Here is a 26,008-nt window from a genome sequence, read left to right as displayed (position 1 = left end):
CTGTCATCCGTTTATCTGTTTGTTTACTTCCAAATCGCAGCAATATGTATATTTGTCCTTTTCGCATTGCAAATACGGATACTGTAAGAATAACACGTGCCTACTGGAGTATGTGAAGCGCATAACAGTTTCATTTTTACACTGGTACCACATTGGCATAGCAACGGCAATACATCCCTCTACTTCTCTCTCTCTCTCTCTTTCGTTTTTGCATTGTGACCCGTGTAAGAAGAGAAAACGTTGCTATATACACATTAACAATTCACCGTGCGTTTCCTTCCGTGCCGAACTACTGCACACTGTTATGGACCGCAATGCTCAGAAGAATCGAAGTAGGTTATTGCGATTCACTTTTGGTGTGGAAAAAATAACCGAAAATACAAGAGTTGCGCACGTGAAACGACGCAAAAGTAATACATGGTAAACCTAGAGTTCAGTTAAAATGGGTAAGCGGTCTATTTTTATATCGATGGAATCGATTATCAAAATTGTTAAAAAATGTTACATAAAATTACATTCACTGGGTAACGTTCGAATACGTACTGTTCGCGAGTGTTCATGTAAGAAAAACGCATTCATAAGAAGAAATGAATAATGTAGTGAGAGCCCCCGAGAGAACGAAACGGTATAGACATAAAGAATACAGACGAAGGCGGTAAAGAATGAAAAGAAAAAAAAATAACTAAACGTGTATAAATACCAGTTGTTCATTCGGTTTACATGTGCGATGCGAACGCGGGACGTATAGAGTAGAGACACGGTTTGCCAGGGTTGCTTTGCTTCAGAATTCTGGTTTGAGTAGGGTGGTTCGGCGCGTACTGCTTGCGTATTGCGATTGATCGCCGACAACCACGGAGACGGTAGTTTAGTTTGTTGTTCGCTGCCAAACCGTGTGGACGTGAATTTGTGGAAGTCAAAGCGGTGCCTGGACGGAATACAAAAGTGTACCGATTGTGAAAAGTGTTGTTCTTCTGCTGAGGCCGTGTGCTAATACTGCTCCGTGTGTACTACGTCCAAGTACCCGGAACGCTGGGACCGGATTACTAATCGACAAAAAAGTGGGTTTCGCTTATTTCACAACCTTAAATTTTTTTCAGTTTTTTTTATTCAAACTCATGTGAGCTGTTGAAATTTTTTTACGTAGTTAAAGAGAGCAGTAACTATTAACCGCACAAGTATAGTGTTTGAATATTTATAGAAAAGTTGATATATATATATATAGGTTTCATAGCATTTACTTACGCAGTAAACAATCGCGGCGATTTCGTGGGCAGAGGATTTTAAGTGGGAAGTTAATAGTTTATTGTGTATGTGTGTATTTAGTGTCAATGGTTATCAGTAGGAAAGCGTGAAACATTTTATCGCAACATTTGTGTCACACCTTCTAACTGATAGTATGTTAACGGAAGAAAACCAAGGAAACGAATTCAGTGATAGTTGAGAACCTTTAACCACTAAAGTGTGAATTCGTTTTTCAATGTCACGAGACAAAAAGCCGGTATTTATTTTAAAAGAAAGCACGTGTAGATCGTCTACAAAGCTGTACGGCTATACTGGCAGCTGCCCTAAAAGAAAAAGGAGAGTGAAAACGCGCCGAATACCTTATGCAATAGAATACGAAGGATGTAGATTGAGTAATTACAAGTTCGCTATCCAGTTACTTGTTCTCTATGTGGTGGTAGAGATGGATGAACAGCTTGCCAGTGCTCCATTCATATTGCACCGGTTTCTCGACCTTTCCCTACTTTAGAATTACGCGTCTCGGTTCCTACTGCTGTTTTAGTACTGCACCAGTTCAATGGCAGCATTACTGAGATGCCGACTGCCGAGCCTCCATTCTGTTCCGTTGTGCCGTTGTATTTATTTTACATAAAAATACTGAAACGTGTGCAACACTGACCTTACTCACGGTCCAACATTGGCCGCCTCGCACGCATGGCGCATACGATGTCAATGACTGCAAACGTGTTACCGAGTAGTGCCGATGGCTCCGTGATTGCAATATTCGTATATTTGTGATTCAGGTTACAGAGAAATGCATTGTGGTGTCTGAAAAATTTTATGAAATAATGAATTTCTTACAAAGACTGATTCAACTGATGTCCATAATTTTTTATTCTAGTCAAACTAAAGATATTAATAACGATTAATGAGCTATAGGGAATCTTATAGTATGTGCAGGTAAAGGAGAAAAATGCTAAATTAACGTTTTATAAGTACAGCACAGTAGACACAGCCTGACGTGATTGTTTGACAATATGTACAAAACATACTGTCTTTATCAGTTCAATTACAAACAGTAGATTTTTACACTACTTCCTAACACAACGTGATTTGCTTCTCAACGGGACGTTTGTTTTGGAGACATTTTAACGTTGACCTAAATTCGACGAAATGTGGCAAATTGTCGCGGGATAACCAGTCTCTCTGCTTCTTCAAAACTTTTTGAAATTATCATCAGCGAGGCTATCAAGGATCGTGCAAAGAACTACATCTCATTCGACCAACATGGGTTTATGCCAGGACGATCAGTAACAACTAATTTAATGGCGTTTACGTCAAAGTACATCGCTTGCATGGAGACTAAGGCACAGATGGATGTTATCTATACGGATCTAAAAGCTGCTTTTGACAAAATTGACCATAAAATACTGTTGTGCGAATTGTCTCATCTCGGGTTTTCTGCTCAGCTTGTGTCGTGGTTAAACTCGTATCTTTCTGGTAGGATTTTACGAGTAAAATTGGATAATTGTACGTCATCGCAAATTTCGAATAGTTCTGGAGTTCCACAAGGCAGTAATTTATGACCATTGCTATTCACACTGTTCTTCAATGATGTTTCATTGGCTCTGGGAGATGGTTTCAAACTGATATATGCAGACGACTTAAAATTGTATGTCGTAGTAAGAACTGTGGAGGATTGTCGGCGACTACAGCATCAACTACAACTCTTCGTCAATTGGTGCTGCGTGAATAAACTTTTTCTCAACGTTTCAAAGTGTCAGGTGATGACGTTTCATCGTAATATGCATCCTGTTAAATTCGACTACTGTATTGGTGGTTCAGTCCTGACTAGAGTGAACCTGGTGAATGATTTGGGAATACAAATGGATGAAAAATTGACATTCGATTCACATCAATCATTAATAATCACGAAAGCGTTACGTCAATTGGGATTCATTTCTAAAATCGCTAAGGAATTCAAAGATCCACATTGTTTGAAGGCTTTGTACTGTTCACTGGTTCGGCCAATCCTTGAGACCGCGTCAGTTGTATGGTTTCCTCATCAAATTTCGTGGTCCATGCGAATTGAACGTGTTCAAAAACGCTTCGTTCGTTTGGCACTGCGACACCTGCCGTGGCGAGATCCAGCAAATCTGACACCCTATCCTGATAGATGTAAACTAATTGGTATCCATACTTTGCAACGTCGCCGAAAAATTCAGCAAGCATTTTTCGTCGCAAAATTGATTAACGGAGAGATTGATGCACCTGAGTTACGTAGTGAAATGAATTTTCGGACACCGAGTAGAACACTGCGAAATGCAACTCTGCTTCAGCACAGATTCCACAGGACTCTTTTCGGATATAATGAACCGATAGCCGCTTGTATTCGAACGTTCACTGCAGTCGAAGATCACTTCGAGTTTGGTGAATCATCTAGTCGCTTTGCTAGTAAAATTAAACGATGTGCCATTATGTTTTGACAATGTTTTACAGTATTTATTTTTTATGTTATTTATTTAGTATGTAGTTAGCCGTTTTAAGATTATTGTAGTTGTTTTGTTCTTGTTTTTGTTCCTGTAACTGTTTTAAAAGATGGTGGTTTTTACGCCCGTATGAGAATGACAAACAAGACTCAACTCAAATGGGCTTTTTCCCACCCAATCTGTCCATTTAGATTCGTTTATCCGATGGACATAAACAGAAATAAATAAATAAATAAATGTTGTTGTTGTAAAATGGTCTGCAATTTCACGTTTTAAGACGAAACTATTGGAACTCTATAATTTAAGATTTTCTACTCAACATAAATTAATTTTGGTCAGCCACAATTAGCCACTTTTCGGGGGGGCGCCTAAAAGTTTAACTAAAGATACGAATAAAAAAAGGAATTGGGGTGAAACAGTATAGCACGGTTGCATCCGTCATTGAAACTATCTGTAATTTATTATCCGAAAACCTATCAGTAGAATTTTTGTCTGCAGAATTTTGGGGTAAAACAGGATAGAATTATTTGCGGTTATTTTCATTGACAGCACTCCATTTATTGGAGTTATTTGCATGTCTGGTATACCTTTAACTTTTTTCCGAGTTTTACAATTAGTCTTCAAGCTAACGCTAGAAAAAGAGCGAAGTTAAGGCACACGAAACCACCCGCGATCGCAACACAACTAGAATATTAGTTATTTTTCGATTGGTTAAAATTTAGTACAACTAAATGATGTCCCGGGTTGGCGGTTCAGGGCATAGGGGGCTGGTCTTACAAGCCAGTTGTCGTACGTTCGAGTCCCAACCTGCGAAGTCTGTTGAAACAGAAAGGCCAAATTTCACAAAAGGAATGCAATGCCAAGACTTTGCTAACTAATCGATTGTTGTTTTATTCTAAACTGTCATTATTGTTTTCAAAGAAACATAACTGATGGTTAAAACAACAAAACATCTTAGTCAAATTTTCTATGCTTGTAGATAGATATTAAACGTTTTTGTTCTTTCATCTAGTCATTTTTTTTACTAAACTCAAACGCTAAGATGGACTTTAGTGGAATTTAGAATAAATTATTATTTACTGGATTTACCTTGTGTGTGAAATTGCATTTTTAAAAACAAAATATTATTATTTCAGTTCAACAGAAATCGAATACCGTGTTGTTTCAGTCATAAATAGTTTTGAAACATAGTACATTTTAAACTGTATAAAACAAAATAATTAGTCAGTATAATTGATAATAATTTCATGTACCTACCAAAAGGTAGCTGTTAACAGTTTTTTAATAATTTAGACTTGGTACAGTGTTTATTCGACTAAAGAGATTTGTATTTTACTATCTTCAATCTGAGATAATTCAAGACAAACATTTCAAAAGGTGTAATCTGGTATTAGAAGTGCAACGAGAAATTTTGAATCGGGCTACGATAAAAAAATTAAAAAAACAATGACTTAATTAACTCAAGTGCAACATTCGAAATTCACTTCACTGTTCCGCGTTAAAACATTATTACGCACAATCGCTTCAAATGTGCACAAATTCTGAATAAATACACTTTACACTAAAAGTTTACATCATTTTTACATATCGGTTTAGAAATTTATATATGTATATATCGTAAGACATGCGAAAAACATCAAAACAATTTGCAAGCAGTTTCAACCAGACTGTCCTTTTTAGATTTTTAGTGGATTGTTAATAAAACCAATTTCATATTTGTTTTCTTTGTGCTGTCATTCAACAATGATGGTGATAGATAAATAGTAACAAATTTTCTAATTTTAATAGTTGTCAATGAGAATTTCGTGTTGAATTGAAATATTGATGGTTTGTGTCCAGGATATTCGCCAACTAAACACATTCTCTAAAAATAAGAGTTTGTCTCAGCAAAGTAAATTCTCAATTTTAACTAACTTCATAGTTATTTTGGAAATTTTGCTGTTAAAATCCATTACAGTAATACGAATTAGGCGCAGAGCTAAATTCGATCGTTCCGTGCAATATTCTTAAAACTTGCGACTGAGAATATTAAGCGACAGTTGATAAAAAATTTGAATGCAAGAACCGGATAGGAACATTTTTTTTTTGAAGAGCCGGTTAAGTTTTTGTCCGGATTTTGCATTCGAAGTTTTTTTTCCGGTGCTTCAAAAAATATGTAAAATTCGAGTCCGGTTTTTGATCTAAATGTTTTGATCCGGTTTCAATACTTGAACGGGTTTTCCAAACTAAGTTGCATTTATCTAACTTTTGCATTCAGCAGTTCATGTCAAACTGAAGAAATTTTTTAGCAACAACAAGGAATCACTCTCTGCAAAAATTAAATTCAGCAAAGGTGTTCCACGTTCTTCCACGACTCGCCCCAAGTAGCAAACATTGTTCTTGTATTGTATTTCCTAACTCTTCTCGCAACGATTGTTGGATAGTTAAGAGAAATTTGGGTATGAAATTATCCAAAAGCCGTAGTAGATAATAATAAAGATCAGGATTTTTGAGTTGAGTTTTTGCCCTCCCCCGAAAGATTTATTGAAGGGTCCATGCCCACCCCAATATTTCAGCAACTGGAATAAATATTAGACAATTTTCTAGAAATATCTTATGATATAACACTTTTTTCTGATATCCCCATAGTTCGTATCCGTAATCGTTCGTTTTTCTTAACTAAGTTACAAAAATTTTTAATCTAATTTACTACAATGTGAAATGTGCTATACTTTACCACTTTCTAATATATAGTAATAAGTATAAGGTAAGGAATAGTAGGAAAAATGTTTGTGATTTTTTCTTAGTTGCTTTTTATTTGCTATAACCTCTCCGTTTCCTCTATAAAAATGCTTTATATATTGCTAAGTTCAATGATCTGTAGTAACATTTTTTGTTATTTATGGTTATCTCACGCTGTTGAAAATTTATTCACAAATTCCTGATCATATTTCCTATAGCTTATAGTAAAAATTATGTTGTTGAGTTAAGTACATCATAAACTATTCGCGATAAAGTTCTGCCCATTCCTGTTCAGGGTGAATTTTGAAAAGGTGCCCCACAGTAAAGTAACTCGTAGTCGTATTCGTACAAAACCTTACTGCAGCAATTGTGAATCATACCAATTCTAGCAAGTTTCAATTGCTACTTGGCAAAGCAAGCAAAATATTAGTTACTTTCACTTGTCATTCTCTGCTTTAAAAGATTTATATTTCTCGCACATTTTTGGGGTAAGGCCAATGAGCCACCTGTCAACTTCCATTGTGAAGAATAATTCTAAATGATTGAGTGCTCACTGACAGTCGGTCGTAACAGTAAACGAAAAAAGCAAAGCTTACTCTTTTGTCTATTGTTGAAAGACTAAAATATACTCTATTAGTCATAAGAAACCGACAACTTTTTTTCAAAGTAGGTGCTGACAGGTGGCTTAGTGAATGCTGTTCCAAGATAAAAAGCGTAGTTCGACTATTAGTCATCAAACTAAAGCATTACTGATATATTGTTTTCGATTGGTAATGGTACATGAGTACCAACGGTTGATATTGAAACCAGAATCAACACGCATCAAGATATATGGCATGATGACAAGATTATTATTATTATTATTATAAAGTTTATTCAACCCAGGTTCGTTCGCAAGAGATGGTAAGTTCAATTTTTCATTATCACAATTCTATGAAGCACTCTTACTTTGTGAGTCTTACGTTAACTTTACTACGTACTTGGAAATGAAAAAAAGATTTGTGACAAGTTGAAAACAGTTTATTCAGTGTATTTTCCCTCTGGGTCGTTTCCCGATTTTTTTTTATCTAGTTCAGAAAGTAATTTTCCGAAAGATTTGAAAAATACTCCTCTACGGCTTCGTTGATTTCCTCGCGTGAGCAGATTTTTTTATTGATGTTTGGGAACACACAATAGTCTGAGGGTGATAAATTGGACGAATAAGGTGGATGGGGAAGCAATTGGAGTTCTAAATTGACTTGTGGTATTGTTTTGTTAAAATCTCATTCAATAATCTATCGATTTAAATTTTAGGTTCGATTCGATGTTAAATTGAGCTAAATTAGTTTTGATAGGTCCCGGGTTGACGGTTCAAGTCCCGGGTTGGCGGTTCAATGCATAGGACGCTGGTCTTACAAACCAGCTGTCGTATGTTCGAGCCCCGACCTGGAAGGATTCTTAGTGTCAGTAGGATCCATAGTACTAGCCACTACAATGATTCTATACGCTAAGAATTGGCTGCGAAGTCTGTTGAAACAGAAAGGCCAAATTCCACGGAAGGAATGTAATGCCAAGACTTTGATTAAATACAAATTATAATACGGAATACTACTAAAAATTTTCGGGGACAAGTTTTACGAGTAGCAGTACACTATCAAAGGTGACACTGTAAGGTGACAATGTACTTTGATTAAATGTTGATAAAACTGGTACCACTGAAAATCGTTATCCTACTTAACCATAGAAACAGGTTTTGCTGTTAGGGATTTTGTTTATTTTTTTGTCAAAGTAATATGAAATATTATAAAATAGAATCTACAAAACGAAACATTAACTACTAATTGTGGAAGCAAATACAAGTAATTATTTTGAATTTGGTGGAAGCTAGATTTGTCTATCCATACTTAATCTGCGTCTATGAAAGTGAGCTGGATGTGTAATTTTTTTTTCAGAGCGGCCCACCCCAGCCATGTTCAAATTCAAGCTACAATATTTACAACTACAAACGTGTAATATCGAATATTTATTGGAAAATAATGGTTTATTAACTTTCGATCAACGAGTGTTGTAAAGCGCATTATGCATAAAAGCAATATCAAACTAGAATTCGTTTTTGAAAGGAAATATGACTTCGGTTTAAAATTTTCGGAGTTGAAATGCGTTTTGGTCAGCATTCGTGAAGAATTTAGTTAAGACTAGCAATTATAATAATCATGAAGAGGCTAATCATTCATTATCAAATAAGAATGGTAAGAGGGTATAATTTTTCTTCTTATAAGCATAGTTTCTATGCTATTCCTTCTCCCCGGTAACGACCAAAATGGTTAAAGCCAGGGTAAAATAAATGCTATATAAAAAAATTCCGTGCTATTCTAACTGAACTATAAAGATACAGGCCCTTATTACCGTTCTCACTTCCACTTTCACATTCACTTCACTTACATGTCACTTCACTTGATTTTACCGATTACCAGTATCACGCATAGTGAAGTGGTCACTGTGGCGGAAAAAACTTATTTTTTCAACAAAATGTTGGTGGCGTGATGTTCATAATGACATCAAGTTCATCCAAGTTCATCTCTAAACATTGGATTTTTGATTCAACAGTAGAAATTATGATTCATTTATAAACTTTGATAATAATAAATGTTTAAACAGCGTTTGCGTTAGCTAGAGGACAAAGAAGAATTAGGTACTTTGCAAAACTGGATTCCAGATACAAATGCATTTACTATGAAACGCATTTGAGATTGCCAAATTATCAAACGATAGCAGGATTCTTATCCAATTCTCAGAGTCATTTTGTTTGAACAGCATTCATGTTATGCATCCACGTATCAGAGTTTCATTTATGTCATTTTTGATTCCATATTGTCCTTCTACACAAATGTAAATACCTTGACTTGATGAATCATAGAATGCATCAATTTATGATTCTTCTAGAACTGTCAATTGGTGTCTGTTAGTGTCTGAAAAAAGGGACGGATTTATAAAATATTAATACTGCTGACAGAGAGCTCGGTGGAAGCCGGTGGATATTATATTCGGTTGTACTTATCGAAAGTGTAGATATTCATATTTGCAATGTTGCATTATCACCAATAAATTTCCACACGAACAGACAATCCAGGTGACAAGATTTCGTCCAAACTGCGTATTATCGACCTAGCAATGTTTTCGGGCATTAAAAATGAAGAAAAGGTTAACAATTTCTTAATATTTTAAAAATAAAAATACTCATTTTACTGAGGGCCCTCAAAACGAAACATCTTTTGTTGGCTTGAATCTGGACTACTGTTTATATGAAAATAACAAAGCTAGCATAGCCATAGTAACAATAATGTTGCCAGTTGAGAACATTTTTGGGAATTTTCACTTGTCAAGGATTAATGTAGGAATAGGCTAGGCTAGAGTGACTATAATCAGAGTGGCGACAGCTGTTCGTTTGGAATGACAGCTCCCAGTTCCAAACGAGCAAACGACCTGTCAATTCAATGTAAAGCTAATGGAATGTTTTGAATTGTTGCCAACATTACGGATGAGATGTCGTCACTCTGGTTATAGGCACTCTAGGCTCGGCTAACTTGTTCATTTCGCGAACCAAACACTGGCGATCTGTTTGGATGGGACCTAGGGGTATTATTATTTGTATTTACTTTGACTTTGCTTAGTTTTGATACAGCATACCTTTTCACATGATTTGGTTTGAAAAATTTAATTGACAAACGATGCTCCTTTTGTGTTAATCTATCGAGAAACGAGTTCACATAAATTTTTATACTGCGTGTAAAGCCGGTCGCATTCGGCTTTTAAAACTTCGATAAAATATTTGTCATTCTCAGTAGCACTTTTCGGAATCGATTCATATTTTGGAATTTGTGGTTTTGTTCAAAAACTTTCAATTCGCATTATCGTAAGATCCATTTCGATCATTGCTTCTGTGGCTTTTGGATTCGGAACCGTCAGTTTGTCCAGAGTTCAGCCAACCAGTATCTACAAATTGGAATAGTTTTGAGACCGATTTTTATATTATTTCATAACTTTTTTGAGTTGTGGCTTACGAGGTCTGTTCAAAAAGTACCCGGAATTCTCATTTTTCTAAAAAAATATTTATTTATTCGTCTACATCTATATGGTCCCCTTCAAAGTAATCCCCCTAGATATAATATACTTATGCCAGCGTTTTTTCCAGTCTTCGAAACACCCCTGATAGTCACTTTTTGTAATGCTCTGTAGCACTCTCAGCGATTCTGCCTTTATCTCTTCAATCGATGAAAAACGCTGTCCTTTCATGGGTCTCTTCAACTTTGGGAACAGGAAAAAATCACACGGAGCGATATCTGGTGAATAAGGAGGTTGGGGCATGATTAAAGTCTTGTTTTTAGCCAAAAAATCACGATCAAAATTCAGCAGTTTTGGAACGAATTTTGCTGCCACTCGTTTCATGCCCAAAACATTTGAAAAAATATGATGGCATGAGCCAACTGATATGCCAACTTCATCAGCAACTTCTCTAATAGTGATTCGGCGATCATCCATAATCATTTTTTCCACTTTTCCCACATTTTCATCGATTATTGACGTGCTGGGTCGACCGGAGCGTTCGTCGTCTTCAACGTCTTCGCGGCCATCTTGGAAACGCTTATACCACTCGTAAACACTTGTTTTTTTTTTCATAACAGACTCACCGTAGGCTCTCTGTAACATTTCGCTCACTTGGTTACACTTTACTTCATTTTCACGCAAAATTTAATACAAATTCTTTGACTCTTCAATTCTTCCATTGTTTAAACTAACAAAAATCGCCGAGCTAAAAAAAAACACGTCTACACCAGCCGCTACAAGACAGAATGTAAACAATGAATACAGCTGAAAATTTCACCATACATTAGGGACATATGTACCAACACAATAAAAAAAATTGACCACCGGACTCTCCAGACGCGCACAATTCAAAAATTCCGGGAACTTTTTGAACAGACCTCGTACGTAGGATAGTTTCGTTTAGAACAGATTTTCAATAGTGATTTGGTATTTCCCAACATCTTCAACACCAAATAAGATGGAATTGATGATATCTGCTAATTTGACTCAAATTACAGAACCCCTGGGTTATAATGGGTTAACGTATGTATGAGAAAACAATGTAAGATCCATTTCGACCATTGCTTCTGTGGCTTTTGGGTTCAGCCAACCAGTATCTACAAATTGGAATAGTTTTGAGACCGATTTTTTTTTATTATTTCATAACTTTTTTGAATCGTGACTTATATAACGGTGTGAAGATTTCAACGCTCTTCATCCTTCGTCCTCGGGAACCGGAAGTCGGATTTGGACTAGACCTTCCATTTGAGAAATTGATGCGAGTTTTCTAACGGAGTTCATTATTTCCAGAGATTCTGGAAGCGGATCTGCTTGGTCATCAACTAACATGAAAAGGCTATTGTACCCATAGTCATCTCATTAGTAGAGTCGCCATGTTATTTTACCGATTAGTCGATCAATCAATGTATTGTGATAAAATCGAATACAACGTCTATGCTTCGGCTCTAAGAAGCAATACCGCAGAAAAAGTAGTTCGAAAAATGTGCTTCTAATTTCATCTTACTCTTGAAGTCATTCTATCGAAAAGAGACAACAGATCTGACTCTTACTCATGGTAATCGTTTATGAGATGACTAATAGAGCTGAGATGAATGAGGGCACTGTTACTGTATATGTTGTGGAAGAGATTTTTGATCCAATTTAAATATTTTTTATCTCTCTGTGTTTTCGGAATCGGAAGTCGGAACCGAATAGAATACATCAGCAGTCTATGGGTTCAAATAATTTTTTTTTCTTTTCTGAATCTAAGTTTGTGAATAACGGTCCGATCTTGTGAAGGAAGTTGCTGTAATGTTTGTTTTGGAGTCTATTGACCGCTACTTATTTCTGGAACTGGAAACCGAAGACTGGTATAATAGCAGAGATTTTTTGAGCCGTCATCTGTGAAGACTTCTAACTACAAGAATTCGATCATTTTTACATCTTCGCTGAAAAAAACAAGAACAAAAACACTGATATTGACGAATAAGAGTTGCTAGTAAAATAATAACAGAAATTTATACCATTCCTTTTCAGATTGAACATTTCGACAGCATGACTGCCACTATTGCTGGTACCATTATTGAAACCACAACGGTGCAAATGTAATCTTTCAAACGCTTAATCTAATTTATTAGAAAACATGCAAAAATTTCTCTTTTCTAAAACCTTCACAAGAACGAGGGAAAAATCGACGACACGACCTGCCACTTGCTTTTAAAACTGTATCGTAAATCGAGCTACCCCTCAGTAACTGGTAATGTCAAAATGGAATCGCTTGAAAAAATGTTGGAACTGGCAACACAAGTTGGAAAATTATTGATTTTGAAAAACAGTTACCAGTAGCCTTGGTAACCACAAAAAATGTAAACAAAAACAAGAGATTCTAACTTAAAACGAAACCACTGAGTGTAGTTGGCCGCTGGCAGGTATTAAATTTATTCTTTCAGAGATCTGCCATAGCTGCATAATCTGCAGCTTGGCAGCTGCATAATCTTCAGCTTTGCAGCTGGCGCGTTGTATTCTCGACACTTTTGGAGTACTTGTCTCATAACGAATATGTAATTCGTAGTGGCGTACCGTACCGGCAACGCAAATTATTCACTACTAAAATTTGATTTTGGTTGTTTAAGGCAATAAAAAACTTCTCGTGTGTTATCTTCAGGGGGAATATATTCATTTAACTAAGTAAAAAAACTAAAACTAGTCCACCAAGCTGGAGCATTGCTGCCCCGTTTCAATGCTTTACAAAATTATCGCTTTCAGGACGCTTTCTTTCATAAAATAACGCTCTAAAAGTAAATATGTCCCAAGAATTTCCTGCATTTGCGTACTCAATCGAGACTTTTCAATCAACTCATTTAAAGTTTCTAGCTTTGCTTCCTAAGTATTTGGTTCGAGAGAACTTTTTTCGAGATCGAACTAAAAACACAAAGCGATTAGAAATTCATTTATACGAATTAGAATATCATTTACACTCACCAAGCATCGGCGTTTGATAAACTTTATATACAATTCAGCCCTCGAATGAATTATTGTTGTTTTTTTGCAGTTTTTGTAAGATTTTTAATAACCATGAAATGTGGAATTATTCCACAACTGTTTCAAACTGTTTGTTTATTTATTCTGGTGCTCCTTGGTAACTAGTTCATAGCAGAGATGCCAGGTAAAAATTTCAAATATCTGCAGACAGGGTCTGTAAATCTGAAAAAAAAAATCTGCAGTCAGCAAGTATGTCTTGCTGGCAGCAATTTCTCTATAAAGTATGACACGCAAAACTGACTGAAAAAAAGGTCGCGGAAATTTCAAAAGTCTGTAAATATAGACGAAAGTCTGCGATAATTTCAAAAGTCTGCGAGAATTTCAAAAGTCTGCGAAAGTCTGCACACTATACCCCAAATCTGCAGATTTACAGACAAATCTGCAGACCTGGCATCTCTGGTTCATAGCAACTTAAACAGTGTTGCTCGAATAGTTAGTTTTTGTCATTTTCAAGGGGTCGCTATATTTATGGTAACAGGTGGTAAATCGCTCACGAACACTTTTTATTCCGATTTTTCTTCGGAGTATCTGGTCGTGTCGTCGGAAAAATTGCGTCCGACGCACACGCCTACTGCTATTTTTGATTGTTTCGCATGTATCTGAGCTAAAGTCAGCAAAAAAATACTTCCTAATATCAACAAATGATTGTAAACTTTAATGTTTAAGTTGAAACATTTAAATAATTATGTTAAATAATTATTCAATATCAACATCAATACGTTTTTCAATGGCATAAACACAGAATAAGTTTCATTATCATAACAATCTCACTTTTCGTTCGGACACTCCGCACCTGTTTCATGTTCGAATGACCAACCGATCAAAGTTCAGTTTATTTCCATTTCATGAGCAATTCTGTTTACGAAGTTTCTGGCCACCACCGAAGCGGAAAACCCACAACTGAAGCATTCCAAAACTCTATCCTGTCGATAAAAGAGTGATGCACCTGTTTTGAAACTAGTCTTCGATGGTCCTTCGGGAATTAATTGATTATCATACAGAATTTGCGTATTTCAGCGCATAAGATCCAAATTTTACTGGTAGATTGCAAATGCAGATGACGAAATAAGGAACAATCCCCTAACACGCACGGTAGATACAATTAGAAACTCATTCGCATCCGAAAGGGGTAGCCTCTACCGGTTACGGTTCATTCGACGAGCGATGATTCACGCCACACCTAACGCCCCTGCTTCGAGCACGTCATCACCATCACTACCACCACCACCACCGTCATCGTCATCAACAGTCAACGTATGAATTATTCATGATAGTTGGACACGTTTTTTGGCTGGCCTGCTTTGGTCTGCATGCGTTTTATTGTCGTGCCGTGAAGTTCAGCTCACGTGATTTTTAAATTACACCAGCATATTGTCGGTTGTGGGAATTTCGATGTCATATTTTTTTACGATCCTCAGTCGTATCTTAATCGCTTCAATAACAGTCATGTGACATGTGTTGAGACCTTGTGGGTTGCAAGCGCACCGTCGCTCATCCGGTTCCATAACTTGTTTGTCTGCGCGAATTCCGCACGGCAGTGCTCGGCGCCGGTAAGCTTACCCGAACGGAGCAAAACTTCCAAAGTGTTGCATGATTGGGCAAATTTTTTACTCAAGCAATTTTAAAGGTGAAGGTGAGTGCGCAAAAAGACCGGTACCTTCCGAGAATACAATCATCGAGATCGATCGCACCGTCAGCCGACTCATGAACTCACGTTTCTGTTCGATCTATCTCCTAAGGCACCACACGATACCACAACAATGATCACAGGTCGGGTTGAACCACCCGAAGGCAATCCGGGAGCTGTGGGCTCGTGTCCGTATCCGTGCGTACAATCTCTCGAACAAGGGTGTAATTAACGGACAGAAATATCTTCTTATTGTTCATCGGACCAGAGGGTGATGCGCATAACATTTGAAAATCAGACCTTCTTGGATGGATCGGCACAGGAACTGGTATGAAATAAGCTTCTTACCTTACTCTCCCACCCTGCTCACGGAGTTAAAAATAGCCCGATCCCTAAGATAAATCAGGTTTACGATCAGACCAGACCAGCATAGGAAAGGAGAGGTGATCGCATTACCCGGTTATGTTAATAAACGGCGTGTTTCCAGCAGTTGGTGGAGGAATTCCACAGCCGCGAAGAATTCGAAGCTCAATTATGTGTAGAAAGGAAACGGACTGTCGAGGCCGGTTTATCGACGGTCTTTGACACGGCCCGTACAAATGGTCAAGTGCAGTAGACGAAGAATTGCAGGATGTAGCCACTTGTATGCAGGAATCCAGTTTACGTGGGCATGCAACTGTGGGCTGATGGTCAGGAATGCGTTGAATTATATTTGTTTTGTTATACTTAAGTTACAAATTCTGACAATGCGTGTTTACCTGATTTTATTTTGAAATTTAGTCTACAGAAAATGATTCATTAAGTACTGGGTTAGATTCGTTGTTTCATTGATTGAACAATCCATGCATTTTCATGTAGTATTTTATTGTTCACTGTGTTGTTTACATACCTTATGATAAAAAAGAACCGGAATTTTCATTTTAAAATTCCCGCGCTTTGGCAACGTTGGCAACACTTTTATACACATTCTATCAAATTTTGACGCATATCGTACGATTAGTTTTTGTTTGGCGTCTATACAAAGAAGTTGAAAAATTTTCGTGTGGCGATTTTTATAATGGATGAAAATTTAGAACAACGGCTCGCCTTCGATTCGGTCGATTGTTGTGCGGTTTCGACGTCATATTCATAGACCCACACCTCATCACCAAGCCTTCAAAGCCGAGATATTCGATGAACAAGTAGAGCTATGCATTTCCGAGCGTTCCAATTTTCAGCATTTCTTCAGTCATAAAAAAATACAACACGACCGCTTAACTCAATGAATCATTCTAAAAATTTCACAGAATATTCTCAACTTCGAAGACATTGTCAGGTGGGTTTTTTTATATTCTGCACCGTTTCCAAGAAAATTTAATTTGAAACGGGAAAATAGCAAAAAACCTACCATTTTACGGTACTGTCCTCAGCCCTTAAACATCGAATTTTACCTTCTTTCAATATTAAAGTTATTGAAAGCTTGGGAACCGAAGTTGAAACCATTCATGGAATTTATTTATTAACTGACTATTCATCCTAATTTATAAGCATTCCGATGGAAACGTAGCATGCGTAGCATCGATTTAGCTAATGTAAAGGTATAATATATACTAATAGGTACTTGCATGTCGAATTTGTAATTTGATCACTTTTTTGTATAGGGGAGAGGTGGCATGAAAGGGACACGTATTGAAAGGGACAATTCGAGTAACCCGTAAAATGAAAACAGTTTCAAGACAACACTATTTCTATCCTATGGCAACCTTGACACAGGTTCGTTCGCGGTAAACTTTATATTTCTGTCATTTCAAACATGGCGAATTCCTGCGAGTGTTGATAAAGAATATTAAAAGTAATTATACTGTAATTATTGATAAACGTTTTATCGAGTGCTGCAAGTTCATTATTCACCTGTGAATTACTGTTTAAGATAGGCTGAACATCTACAGATACGAAAACGTAAGGTATATAAACTTTGATTTAATATTGTAGATTTTGTGGATGAGTTTTCAAATTTAGTATGATATTTATGAAAGGGACACAACAAACGGCTATGAGTGGGACGTCCCCTTCATAACTGCTATTTTACACATGGTTTCTAATAAAGTTTTTGTATCCTTTGAGATTGAAAATGCAACCTACAAAGAGAACTCGGGATAATGCTCACAAAATTGAAGAGGCAGTTAATGAAGTGTTACAAAAAGGCCTTTACGCGATTAAATCTTTAACTTCGAATGAGCCGCAACCTGAAACATCTACCGTGAAAGGGACAGGACTTGGATCTTCCGCTTTCAATGAACCACGACCCTAAACTCTGAATGAGTCACAAGCTGGATATTACGATACTGAAGTTCTTATATCTCCGGAAGCCTGTCAACCGTTTCCTAAAACTTCACCTCGAAAAACCACCAAAAAGCAACGTAAAGATAAAACCACAATTATAACTGAAACCCCTGAAAAAGATAGATTGCTTTTAGAAAACATGATGGATATCTTAGAGAAAAAACATTCAAGTCTGAGAAACATAACATAACATAACCTTAAAACATGTGATACAAATTTTTCAAAGCTATATAACCGATCAGGAATCAAACAAACCCAGAAGTAACAAAAAGGACTAAAAGTGCATTCCAAGTCTAAAAAGAAAAGTATGAAACTGTTGATTAGTCTTTTATTTTGAATATTTTGAATATCCAGTAAGGAGAACTTTTTTTCATTATTTCTGAGAAAAATAGTTTAATAAAGTTGATTTCTGTTTAAGTTTATAAAAAAAGTGTTTAATTATATCAATCTTTAAGATAAAAATGCCAAAACAATTAGCTCCAGCCACTTTCAAGTTTGATTTTTTGTAATTATTGCAACATATTCCATCGAATTACGTACTGTCCCTTTCATAAATTATTGCGTCCCTTTCAATATGGTCAATGTATGAAAGGGACAAAATGCGAAATTAAATAACTAAGGTTTGACTATTGGCAGTTATTGCATTTCACTTCAAAAGTTTATTGATAAATGCTTTCTATTCGACTCTAACCTAATCCAAATATATTATCAACTTCCTACTAGGATCTTAAAATCGAAAATGGCCCTTTCATGCCACCTCTCCCCTACTATCTATAGTGAAGTAAACAATAGCATGGGCTCTGTGCAGGTCTTATAGAAATAACTAGCGAAAGTTTTGGAACGTATATTTGGTCACGTTAATGACATATTTGAGCGGTGCTGTGTTCTACAATAGCAAATTGGATTAGCGTGTCGGCATGATAGCACACAATATCCAGCAACCGCAATGGTGTATACATTTCAAGTGCTCTTAACGGCTCACTTCAACGTGGCGTCTGCATCAGATCTGTGTACAATATTTAACGTCAAACGTATAATCATTTGGCGCTGGATTGAGTCATCACTTTGCTGGCCTCCATGGCCTACTGTTTCGTTCTGATTCAGATTGGATCCAAATAAACAATTGTTACCACACTTCTAATTGAAACAAATTCACTCCATTCAATCGAATGCTTTACTTCTCATCATTTTGCTATCAATGGTTTGCTGAATGATAACAAAAAGAATGTGATGGTAAATTGAATGACAACTTTATTAGCATATGAAATTGCTTCTAGAAAAAAAAATTAACACATACTGAACGTCTCTTCTGTCTTCTTTGGTATTTTGTCCGTGAACGCAATTTGACTAAAGCATGGCACATGATTCATGATTTTAAAAAATTTCTTTCCAGACGGTGAAACGTTTACGCACACTAGAACAACAACTGAGGTCGACTGGATAATTGCTGAGGAGCACTTGTCTTCTTGAGAATGACTACAGGCGGAAAAGGTAAACAGCTTTCGAGTATTTTTTTTACAATTTATCAATACAATAGCACTTATCAAACCTATACAGGACCGATAACGCTTTTTAGAGTACGTCATACGATATCAGATTTGCAATGTTTCAACTAATAAAAAGTCCATGAGCAGCTCGAATACTGAACGAAGTGAAACTGTGTTTTCTATAAACGAACATAGAATGTTAATATAGAATTAAAATTACATAATTTGAACTGAATAATTACAACAGAATACAAGCCATGGAAACCGTCAGTGGGGCTTTATCACATTGTCGATTTCCCCTGGCGGTTTGATGGATTGCTCTGCACGTGGTGACATTGACTGACTGATGCCAACTGATTGTCAGTCGGTTTGTATTTATCGATCGGATTAAAACGTCTCGTCTTACTGATAGCTGTCGTTTCGTAAACACCGAGAATGACAGAGCGTACATCATGAAGACATTATACCGCAATTAGTTGCGGATGCCGCATTACCCGCTCAGATCGCAATTAGATTTGTACATGTTTGTTTGTACCAACAATATGGCGATACTTTATGGCACCATTGTTAACCTTAATATTGCCCTATCGCAGTGTCATCAGTTTGAAACTGCTCATGAAGCGAGCGAGTAACATTTCAGTAGGCTATGATTTGCCGGTGAGAGCATCTCCAGAGACATTCCGAATCGGAACATTTGTCTGTGGATGGATGGATGGATGGAAATAGCGATCGCAGCAGCAGTCGACTGAAACAGCAATCAAACAATGGCTTGCTTAGATTAGTTAAGATAATTTGTTGAGCGTCAGCGATGGCTTTCATTAATAACATAATTTGCTTTGGAATGTGGATAGAATGAAAGAAAATTGGTTTTTGAATACTTTTCACTGTGTTATTCGGTTGGTAATGTACTGAATATTGTGTCCGTTTCGATGAACTGTCAAAGTTGATGTGAAAATTCTGGAAAGTAATCATGCGAGGAAGATGCGCATTATTTTGACCTAGTAAGTCCATCTTTGAAAAAAGACAATTTTCAGTTGAAGGGAGCTACTTCTTTTTCGACTTATCAGTGTATTACATGATAGTAACAAACTTAGGTAACTTAGGGCAGTCATTAATGTTGTAAAAAAATAGATCTACTAGATCTCCGCACTTTGTCTGTGTAGTCGTTATCTTCACCAATTTCTCAAATATTTTGAAAATAATTAATTATCATACGAATATAAAAGAAACATTCACCCACGTACTGAGCAAAGAACGACCACAGAAAGTGCACAATCTTTCAGGCACTAACTAGAAATCACTGAAGGAAACATATTAATAGACACGGTAGCAAATGTGCGTCACTGAGACCGGCCCACTCTGCACTAAATAAAATTCTCGTGCATCACCGTTCATGGCGCACATTCGCAACAGGTGACAGGAACGTTATCCTAAGTGCTAAGTTGGGAAGATAAGAGCAGAAAAAAACAGACGTATCCACGTTTGAATTAACAAAATGAGAAAAAAAAGCCATTTTGCAGCGGTGTTGGTTAGTAAATAAAAAAATAAATGAGCGAAAATCAACAACATGTCAATCACTTCGAGTACTGTTAGGCCTTGTTGCGAAGTCTGTAGAAACATGCGCAGAATGTGACCCTGAAGTTCAACGGTCCACGAGATAGTCTACGGAATTTTCGAAGCTCATTACGCGTACGTCAAGCGTCAAATTTTATAGTTTGCTTTAAATAATATTTTTTTCTACGACAAGAGCTACCAAAATAGATTAGCCTGGCTGTGATTACAGTAATAATCGAAAGGCTATAACTCTGGTCCAAAAGTTATTTGGTATTAACAGAGCTTCACGGGATTGGTAATTTATATGACTGTAATTCATTGAATCTAATCAGCCGAAATTGGGTTCAACGTTTGCGGCACTGCGTTAAAACAACAGTTAAGTCGCCTTGTATTTTCAAATGATTGTATTTTTTATGAGGCAACTTCTCAACGACTTTTGGCGATAATCTATTATCAGTGGAGTATGTGGACCACTCTTAGTAACAAACAATAAATAACAAGTCATATATGCATTGGAATCAGGTGGAGAGAGGGCAAACAAAGCTTGACTGGGTGTGATAGGTTCATGATAAGTATGTACATAAATTAACGCCTGTAACTCGGCAGGATCGCAGTAGGCTGCAGGAAACCGGGGGCGACCACTCCGAAGTGGAAATTACCCAAACACTGTCTGCAATGTTCTCGTCTGCCGGTTGAAATGTTATCTCCGTGTGAAATTTAGGAAGCAAATGTTTGTGTTTAGACAAACCGGTGCAAACTTGACTAGGAGTTAAAAACAAAGCAAACTATTGGTATTACATTCCGATGCGGAACTGTGGACATTTAGTATTTGACAGATCATATTGTTGATTTGTATTGTGTCCCGAAGATTTTCTATGAACAGAAAATATGTTACCTGTGACATATTTTCTGTTCATAGAAAAAGCTGAGAATATTCATGCCAGAAAAACCGAGGAAATTTTCCAAAATTTCGTTAAAGGTGAAACTACTGTGTAGTGCGTGATGAGTAGAATTCTGAGTAACATTAACTTAGTGCTAGAAAAGAGGGAATTAACTCGAATAAACAAACATTTTCAAAATTTTCGTCGAACTAGTTCTAACTAACACATGGATCAATAAGTTCCGAGACTAAAGCAGAGATGTCGCTAACCACGTCTTTCTAGAGTACTAACCTTTGCTTGAAACGGGTCAAAATTTTAAGTCGATCCGACCAGAAACGGCTGAGTTATCGAGGTTGGAGTAAAGTCGTTTTGTAGTTTGTTTAAAAAATGAAAAAAAAACGAGTTTCTGATTTGATAAAACATTGTTTTTTAATGGGTAAAAACACCGTGCAAGCGATACAATTGATTGAAAAATGTTATCCGGACTCTTGTCCATCAAAAGCAACGATTTGTCGGTGGTTCGCCGAGTTTAAACGTGTGTCGTACCGACACAAATGACGCGGAACGCTCGGGTAGACCTGTGGAAGCCGTTACACCGGAAAATGTGTGTGAAGTGACAAAAATTATAATGAAAGATCGTAAAGTGAAGCTCCGTGAGATTGCAGAGATGACACAGATATCATATGGAAGTGTATTTACTATTCTTCATGAAAAATTGAGCATGAAAACAGGTTTTTTCCAAGTGGGTCGATGGAACAAAAACAGCCTGCCACAAGTCGATGAAAATGTGCATTTTATAACTATTAATCGGAAACGGAATCACCCAGAGCGGTACACTTCTTACCTGTAAGGTTGTTCGTGGTGAAATGTCCAAAGCAATTCTGTTACAGCTCGCTTGACCTGGTGCAATGATGTCTACCGCAATTTGTCATGGCATACTATACATTAGTTATTATAAACTCGTTTGCACCCACACATCCACCCTCTTCTCAAAAAAAAAAATGAAATACTAGTTCTCTTAGCTTTACTTCTAATAAATCAAAATAAAAACAAATAAAATAATCTTATAGGTCGATATACGAGAACTTATGTCAGAGAAGGAATAACGTTTCAGTGTAATCATACAGTTTCACTCAAGTTTTCAGATTTTTCGCAATGCACAGATTTTTTTTAACCTTTGGCATCCCTGGGTGTATCGAGTGGTATATCGCTCGGATCCACGATGTAGAATTAACACTGCACACTTCGAAAAAATCCTGTGATTTTATATTTTATCAAATGCACATTAATGGAGCAATTTTACGTGCAAGAACATTCAATATTATAGCTAAAATTCCATGACATGAAATTCATTGAAATAAAAAGAAGGTTATGATTGCGACCGCTGTGACTTGAACTGAGAATAATCGGATTACAAAGTACGTCCATTGATCGACTGAGCAACATAAGAACACATCTGTATTCATACAGTCTAACCCGCTAGCCGAATGCACACTACAATCAAACTAGTAAAATTCATGCACTACAATCAAACTAGTAAAATATTAAGCCATTATTTGGAGGCCGCAGAACAAGCCCAAACCAAACGATTTCTTGGTCCATCGTCTAACAGAAGGCCTCCAAGCCCTTGGTGGGACAAAGAGTGCTCAGGTGCTAAACACGCGAAAAAAAATGCTTTCAAAACGTTTTTAAAACGAGGATGAGGAACTCTTCAGAACTTTGAAAAATTCTTGTTTTAGAAACCAAGTACAAGAACATACTTCGAGCCAAGAAATGCAGCTATTGGAGACATTTTGTCGAAGGTTTGTCAATACGACCAGTCGAATGAGGAATCGTTACGTAGGACATGAGAGTGAGGAATACTCGAACAGATGGATATTTGATTTTGCTTCTGTCCGCTCCTCTATAATTGTTACGTAAATGACATTGACAGCTAACCCCATGTACACTAAGACAACTGCAAAAACCATTGCAAGATACCTTAGATCACTTGTCCGTTTGGGCTGTTCATCTGGGTATCGAATTCTCTGCGGAAAAAACGGAGCTGGTCGTATTTTCAAGAAAGCATGATCCCGCGCAGCTTCAGCTTCATATGATGGGAAGAATTATCCAACAGGTTTTGACTTTCAAATACCTCGGAGTGTGGTTTGATTCCAAATGCACGTGGGGAGGACACATTAGGTATCTGATAACAAAATGCCAACAAAAAGTAAATTTTCTTCGAAAAAAAAAACAGGATTTTGGTGGGGTGCTCATCCGCAAGATCTAATAAAATTGTATCAAACAACGATACTTTCAGTGATGGAATATGGATGCGTTTGTTTTCGTTCCCCTGCAAACTCTCATATTATCAAACTTGAGCGAATTCAGTACCGTTGTTTGCGAATTGCCTTAGGCTGGATGCATTCGACACATACAATGAGTCTTGAAGTTCTGGCAGAAGTTCTTCCTTTGAAAGATCGTTTTTAGGAGCTTTCATCGCGACTGCTAATAGCATGTGAGGTACTGAATCCCTTAGTTATTAATAACTTCGAAAGGCTAGTCGAGTTTCAATCTCAAACAAGATTCATGACAGTATATTTTATCCATATGTTACAGGAAATCGACTCTTCAAGATATATTCCTATCCGTCACAGCCTCCTAAATGTCCCTGACTCAACTTAATTTTTCGACACATCCATGCAGCGTGGAATTCCGGAACACCTACGCTCGATGGAAATCCCAAAAATATGTTCAAGTAAGTTCAGTCCTATTGACTCTGAGAAAATGTTTTACACGGACGGATCGCGAATTGAAAAAGCGACAGGGTTTGGTATGTTCAACAATAATGTTTCGGCCTCATTTAGGCTTCAAGAACCTGCATCTGTTTATATAGCAGAGTTAGCAGCAGTTCATTATAGTTTGAGTGTAATCGTCACATTATCTCCAAACCATTATTTTCTTTTCACAGATAGTCTGAGTGCAATTGAAGCCATTCGCTCAAACGCTGCTGGCAAAAATAAATCATTTTTCTTGGGCAAAATAAAACAGTGTCTGAACGACATATTGAATAATAATTATCAAATTACTTTAGTTTTGGCTCCCGGTTCATTGTTTCATTCTAGGCAATGAAAGAGTTTGTCCAAACGTGGTGCTTTTGAGGGTGAAACTCATGAGAGACCAATTGCTTTCAACGAATTATATAGCGCGTCCCGCCAAAGAACACTTGCCAGCGAGCTTCTTGGGATATAGATTATCTGGGTCGGTGGATGCACTCAATTATTCCTAAAATATCGACAAAGGCATGGTTCAGGGGACTGAATGTGAGTAGGGACTTCATTCGTGTGATATCCAGACTCATGTCCAATCACTACACATCTCCTTCGAATTGGACTTTCCTAGACTAATCATTGTGCTTATGGCGAAGGTTATCGCGATATTGATCATGTCGTTTGGACATGCGTGGAGTATCGTGATGTCAGATCTCAACTAATAAATTTCTTGCGTACCCAAGGTAGACTATCCAATGTCCCAGTAATAGTAAATCGCTTGATAAAAACATACTAATATGATATTCGAAATGTATTACGTTTAAAGTACTATATATTGTGGATGCCACGGCGAAGAAAAACTTAAGCATATTGCCTATTAAATAAACGTACTTATGGAAAAAAAAATTAAGCCATTACAAATGAAATTTTCCAGGTCTTTATGAGTACACCTGTAAAATACATTTTTTTTTTGTGTGTGGTGTATCATGATGGCGAAGCGAAACTCCTACATTATTTGTTTGTACATTTTCTAAATCATTGTCAACATGTTTTCGAGTTCGATTTCACTACCTGAAGCATAACATGCTCAAATTGCACGGCGTTACTGAAATCGTTGACTCCTCGTCAGTCTGATCAACAGATGCGTCAAATGTCGTCTGATTCTCTGCATTGCTCGTACCGCTGACCCATCGGACATATTTTCCGTTATTCTCCATATATCTTGCTTTTAACACTTTTTTTTGTGGTCTGGAATTGCACGCAAAAATATGCGCGTAAGATTACTTACGAAGCAAATGTGCGCGATCTCAAAATCCGCTTTGCAATGCACGATTATTCAAATCCGCTTTTTTTTATTTGCACGGCCACGTTGCCTGCTTCCTTTTGTGCGCGACGTTTCCGGTCCGCTTATTTAAATTTAAATATTTGCGCGACCTTCCTGGTCCGCTCTGTGATGCGCGATTTCGAGAATCCGCCATTTTTATTAAAATTGCGCGACCTTCCTGGTCCGCTTATAATGCGCGACCATAGTGATCCGCTTTTTCATTCATTTCATTTTCTCTTCGGCCATTTTCGTTTCACAATTGAACGAGGAAATCTGCGTACCAGATAGTACGATTGTAGCCGAATATTGGTATATATTTTGAGTTGCCCAATCGGACATATTTTCCGTCGTTTGCCATATTACTTTAGTTTAACGCCTTTTTGTGGTCTGGAATTATACACAAAAATATATGCGTGAGATAACTTATAACTGAAATGTACGCGATCTAACGATCCGCTTTACGATGCGCGATTATTGAAAATCCGCTCATTAATTTTCTTTTTTTTTCATTTGCACGGCCACGTTGCT

The 26,008-nt window shown here is 37.0% G+C and overlaps 1 protein-coding gene across 1 annotated transcript in view; it reads left to right on the top strand.

The window, feature by feature from the left end:
- The first annotated feature begins 587 nt into the window (after positions 1 to 587).
- LOC131432050 (sialin) overlaps positions 588 to 26,008 on the top strand; it is a 56,503-nt gene continuing 31,082 nt past the window's right edge. Inside the window, exons 1-2 of the mRNA XM_058598093.1 lie at positions 588 to 1,058; positions 18,878 to 18,975. Of these exons, the coding sequence (XP_058454076.1) occupies positions 18,957 to 18,975 (19 nt within the window). The 5' untranslated portion in view covers positions 588 to 1,058; positions 18,878 to 18,956. The remainder of the gene's footprint in view (positions 1,059 to 18,877; positions 18,976 to 26,008) is intronic.

This window comes from Malaya genurostris, chromosome 2, assembly GCF_030247185.1.
Source record: "Malaya genurostris strain Urasoe2022 chromosome 2, Malgen_1.1, whole genome shotgun sequence".
NCBI classification, from domain to species: domain Eukaryota; kingdom Metazoa; phylum Arthropoda; class Insecta; order Diptera; family Culicidae; genus Malaya; species Malaya genurostris.
Note: the sequence above shows the minus strand (reverse complement) of the source record. Positions and strands in the feature narration are given on the sequence as shown.